Source organism: Thunnus maccoyii, chromosome 17 (assembly GCF_910596095.1).
Source record: "Thunnus maccoyii chromosome 17, fThuMac1.1, whole genome shotgun sequence".
NCBI classification, from domain to species: domain Eukaryota; kingdom Metazoa; phylum Chordata; class Actinopteri; order Scombriformes; family Scombridae; genus Thunnus; species Thunnus maccoyii.
Window position 1 is genome coordinate 1,219,001 of NC_056549.1, and position 6,000 is coordinate 1,225,000.

The window sequence follows — 6,000 nt, forward strand, 5'->3', positions numbered from 1 at the left end:
TAACATCGGAGGTATATGATGAAATATTCTTCACAATTAGAAATGACTGTAACTGTAACTGTTTAATTATAAATCAATTGTTTAAGCAAAAAATCAGTTTCAAACTTGTTAAATGTGAATATTTGTGTCTGTTCTTCTATGACAGTAAATATAAAATAAATATAAACCAGGAATATTTGTGGGCTGTTATTTAGTTTTTTTGGGAAACTGTTTCTCATTTTCTCACATTTTATGGATCAAATGAGAATAGATTAGTTGAGAAAATGATAAACTAATTAAAATATATTGAAAATAATTGTTAGTCGATATAATCAGTGATGATTTACACATATGACACCAATAATAATGAGCTCTTCTTTTTAAAATGAATAAATAACATTATACTTTAATAAGATAATATTTAACATACATAACATAATAACATAATAACATAATAGTCTCTGACAGTCAACATCAATATTATTAATTAGATTCATATATTTATACATTTATCAAACTGAATGAAGAATGAGGTTCATCACAGATTTACTAAAGTAACTGTTATTATTATATTATTATAATATTATTATTATATTATAGATATGATGTCAGTTAACTGTAAAGTCACCAGTGTCTGCTGGTGAAACATGAACTAGAATGAATTCCATGACACAGCTCGTTAATACGTCCTGATCATTAATATGATCATTAATGTGATCAATGATCAAGATGATAACAGCTGTTTGTGATGATGTCAACATTAATCATTAATCTTTAGTTTCTAATCTGACTGTGAATAAACTGTCGACGCCCAGAAACACATGAACTCACTGTTTCACGCTGCTGAAGTCGTCATGACAACAGAAACATAAAGGCTGTCGACGAACTGTATGATGGGATGTTCAGGGACGCTGCAGAGAGTCGGAGCTGGAACAATCATGTTCAGTTTATTATCGCGTTATGACTCGTTTATTATCATTTAATCTGCAGATTATTTTCTCTCTTTAATCGTTTGGTCCATAAAATGTCAGAAAATGCTGAAAAAAGAACAAGATGACGTCTTTAAATGTCACAAAGAGACTAAAGACAGAAAATATTCACAGTTAACAAACTGCAATCAGAGAAGTTTTTCCTTAAAAAACGACTATTGAAAGGATTATTAGATATTTGATGATCAAAACAATCGATGAATCAGTTAATTGATGAATCAGTTAATTGATGAATCAGTTAATTGATGAATCAGTTAATTGATGAATCAGTTAATTGAGGAGTGGTTGCAGCTCTACATGGAACCTGGTCTGACTGGACGTGTCTTCAGACCCACTGAAGGTTTAAAATGAAAACACTAAATGCATCCAGCCTGATTAACAAACATTAACGAGCTTCTCCCGTGTGCTGATTGGACGATCTCGCTGTCAATCAGCTGATCAATAGTCCTGATCCGTCTGAGTAAAATGAGTCTCTTTACTGTCACTGCTCAGTTTAATGAAGGAGATGAAAGTGTAGTGAGTCTGGTTTATCAGTCCTGCAGGATTTGCAGACGTTTCTTTGAAATAAGTTGGTTTCACATCTTCTTAGTTTCCTCTTGAAGCTGCGTTCAGGTCCTCGTATCTGCTGCCGCCAGACGTCAGTCAGCATATTTATCTCCAGACTGCAGCGCCGATAAATAAATGTTAAACAGGAAGCTTCATACTGACGCTGCTTTATTCTCTAATGCATCACATATAGAAGAGCTGTCAGCGCCTCCTACAGGCTGCAGAGTTTATTACACACACTATATCATCAAACATACTGATGATTTATACATATTTATAGATATTTATAGATATTTATAGATATTCTGTTCAGTGAGGATAGATAATCCTCAGTTCTGTGTTGTGTAACAGATCAATATTTAATGACTCTTAAAGAAAAGTGAAGAACATTAAATTAGTTCTAATCTCAGTTACAGATTATAACTGTGAGGATTTTTACACATTTAATGCAGATTTTATTTTCAAAAGTAGAAACAATAAACACAACGTTACAGTTCAACGTCTCAACAACGTCTCTGATTGTCTGCATGTTGTGTTTCACTCTGTGGGTTAAATGAACACTGACAGCTTCAGTCCAAACACACAGAAACACATGAAGACTTTGTTTAACGGTTGATTTTACGGGAGCATTTGAAAGCCTCATGATGCCAGTTTCAGGCTGATTAGACACACATGATGCAGGTGAACACATGATGCAGGTGAACACATGATGCAGATGAACACATGATGCAGGTGAACACATGATGCAGATGAACACATGATGCAGATGAACACATGATGCAGGTGAACATGATGCAGGTGAACATGATGCAGATGAACACATGATGCAGGTGAACATGATGCAGGTGAACATGATGCAGATGAACACATGATGCAGGTGAACACATGATGCAGATGAACACATGATGCAGATGAACACATGATGCAGGTGAACATGATGCAGGTGAACATGATGCAGATGAACACATGATGCAGGTGAACACATGATGCAGGTGAACATGATGCAGGTGAACACATGATGCAGATGAACACATGATGCAGGTGAACACATGATGCAGATGAACACATGATGCAGGTGAACATGATGCAGGTGAACATGATGCAGATGAACACATGATGCAGGTGAACACATGATGCAGATGAACACATGATGCAGGTGAACACATGATGCAGGTGAACATGATGCAGGTGAACATGATGCAGATGAACACATGATGCAGGTGAACACATGATGCAGATGAACACATGATGCAGGTGAACACATGATGCAGATGAACACATGATGCGGGTGAACATGATGCAGGTGAACACATGATGCAGGTGAACATGATGCAGGTGAACACATGATGCAGATGAACACATGATGCAGGTGAACATGATGCAGGTGAACACATGATGCAGATGAACACATGATGCAGATGAACACATGATGCAGATGAACACATGATGCAGGTGAACACATGATGCAGATGAACACATGATGCAGATGAACACATGATGCAGGTGAACACATGATGCAGATGAACACATGATGCAGGTGAACATGATGCAGATGAACACATGATGTAGATGAACACATGATGCAGGTGAACACATGATGCAGATGAACACATGATGCAGGTGAACACATGATGCAGATGAACACATGATGCAGGTGAACACATGAACACATGATGCAGATGAACACATGATGCAGGTGTGACTGTTCTACTGTCTCCTGCCTGCAGGAGGCGCAGTGACATCATCAAACATGGACACCACCACCTCCATCAAGATGACCACGCTGGCCATCCAGAACCTGTTCAGCTACGTGGAGGAGGAGAACCTGCCGGCGCTCAAAGCTCACCTGGACCGCTTCAAGGAAGTAGACGGCCGCAGCGACGTACGAACTCTTCTTCTGCTGTTTTATTCATTCATGTAGTTATAATCTCTGATACATAAAGAACCGTCACACGTCTGCAGATGATCCTCAGACTCATTTATATGTTTCGTATGTTTGTTTGTTTGTTTGTTTGTTTGTTTGTTTGTTGTTGACAGAACGGTCAGACTCCTCTGATGCTGGCGGCGGAGCAGGGCAGCCTGGAGATCGTCCAAGAGCTCATCAGGAGAGGAGCCAACGTCAACCTGGACGACGTGGTGAGCATAACAAACAAACAAACAGCTGCTTTAATGTGTTTTCATTCTCTTGTTGTTCTGTTTACAGTTAGTAAACATGTTGTTGTTTATATATTTAAACATATCAGAGTATTTCTGTTTCCTCCGGTGTGTCATTAACATCATTTATTTATCGTCTCCTCGGTGGAATAATTAAAGCTCCTCTCTGAACTCCTTCACCTGAGGGGCTGGGGTTGCTAGGAAACAGGATGGTGCGGCTGTTTCCGTGGTAACAGCGTCTGTGTGTGTGTGTTGTCAGGACTGCTGGTCGGCTCTGATCTCTGCAGCTAAAGAAGGTCACGTGGACGTAGTGAAGGAGCTGCTGGAGAACAGCGCCTACATCGAGCACCGAGACATGGTGAGACACACCCGCCTGCCGCTAAGACTCCTGGGAAATGTAGTGTGTGTGTGAGAAGTTTTGATGAATAACCTACATCAGGTTCAACAGTGGACAGTGTGATATCTGACTGACACAACGAACCTCTGAGTTATTAATCTGAGTCTGTTTATGATGCTCAGTAAAAACATCTTGTTTAAAACAATTAAACAACATTAACTCAACGTTACTTTAACGTTTTATACTGTTTATCTTCTTGTATTGACTCTCTCTCGCTGTGGGATCAGTGTTTTTGAACTTCCTGTGTCGTGTCTCAGGGAGGCTGGACGGCTCTGATGTGGGCGGCTTACAAAGGTCGCGTGGAGGTCACCACGATACTGCTGGAGCACGGAGCCAACCCCAACACCACCGGACAGGTAACACACACACACACACACACACACACACACACAAAGATACTTGTCCTGTTTTAACACAGTATTTTTCATGTCATTATGACATATTGTCTCATTATTACAGACACCAGATTAATCTGTGTTTTTTCATTATTTCAGAAAATGAAAGTATCTCATTAAAAGCTTTTCTTGTTGTAACAGGATATGAACTTTAAAACAAGGAAACAGATCCAGTCAGTGTTTAATGAGACGATTATGTGATTGATTATATTTTATTTCCTGCTCAAGATGAAACATGGAGAACGATCCCTCCTTTATAAGCTTTATTAATAATCTTTAAACAGAAGAAACTTGTGTTATAACGAGATAAATAAATATATCAGAGAAACTCCCCTCAATAAATAAAAGTTGAGAGTTTCTGAAGCGACGGTGTTTGTTTTGTCTCATCCAATCTGTTTATAGATCAACTAATCGATTAATCGACTAATCATCGCGGCTCTAAACTGAGCTCTTCATACTGTCATGAGACCGTCTCGTGCAGGTCACATGACCTCCTGACCTGTTTACCAGTTGAGGCCTCAGAGTCTCAGTAACCTTCACTCCTCATTAACTTCCTGTTTGTTGCGTCTCCCAAATATAATAATCAATCAGCTCATTTCACATCCTGTCACACCAACCTGCCGTCACACTCACTGGAGCCTTTTATTTATATATTAGTCACCTTCAATACACCATTTTTATAACATTGTTCATATAAGATAGTTTCATTTTCATCTGTTTTCTATTGTAATTCCACTTTACTGACCGAACACTGAGTTACATGCAGAATAAAGATGCTTTTTTATTTAGATTCCACAATTTTCCTGAAACAAAACATAATAAACTCACAATAGACAGATCAGTAATTAAAGATGGCGGCTTCTTTCTCTCTTGTTACCTCATGTCTGTGTCACATGTTGTTGTGTCTCGGTGTTGTTGTGTCTCGGTGTTGTTGTGTCTCGGTGTTGTTGTGTCTCGGTGTTGTTGTGCTGTGTAAACATCGTATCTGGTCTCTTGTGGTCTTGCAGCAGTACAGCGTGTATCCCATCATCTGGGCGGCGGGTCGAGGACACGCCGACATCGTCAAACTGCTGCTGCACAACGGAGCCAAAGTCAACTGTTCTGACAAGGTGAAGAAGTGAAATACATACATCAATACACAACAATAATCAATAATCAATAAACACCTGCTGCAGGTCACATGTCAGCCGTGTTGGAGAGCTGCTCGCTGATTATCCTGTAAATCATTTTCACTTTCACATGTCAACATGAGATTTGGTTCACTGGTTCATAAGAACTGCAGGAACCAGGAAGTATCAAATAAAAGAGTTTTATAATTCATACTGTAGTGGCTTCACTGTAAAACAAAATAATTTTAATTACTTCAGAAAGACATGTGTCTTCAATGTCTGATATTTTCATGAAAGTAAATAAATTCAGTATTTCATGCTGATATATTTCATGATACAAGTGTCTTCAGTCGTTAAACACGTTGATGTTTACATGAGAAGTTATTAATTATTATACAGATTAATGTAAAGCTGAATGTTGTTACGTGGTA

At 38.7% G+C, this 6,000-nt stretch overlaps 1 protein-coding gene across 1 annotated transcript in view; it reads left to right on the plus strand.

Moving 5' to 3' along the window:
* The window catches only part of kidins220b (kinase D-interacting substrate 220b), a 29,357-nt gene that overhangs the window by 1,374 nt on the left and 21,983 nt on the right, over window positions 1-6,000 (plus strand). Inside the window, exons 2-6 of the mRNA XM_042389665.1 lie at window positions 3,242-3,396; window positions 3,552-3,650; window positions 3,928-4,026; window positions 4,323-4,421; window positions 5,468-5,569. Of these exons, the coding sequence (XP_042245599.1) occupies window positions 3,265-3,396; window positions 3,552-3,650; window positions 3,928-4,026; window positions 4,323-4,421; window positions 5,468-5,569 (531 nt within the window). The 5' untranslated portion in view covers window positions 3,242-3,264. The remainder of the gene's footprint in view (window positions 1-3,241; window positions 3,397-3,551; window positions 3,651-3,927; window positions 4,027-4,322; window positions 4,422-5,467; window positions 5,570-6,000) is intronic.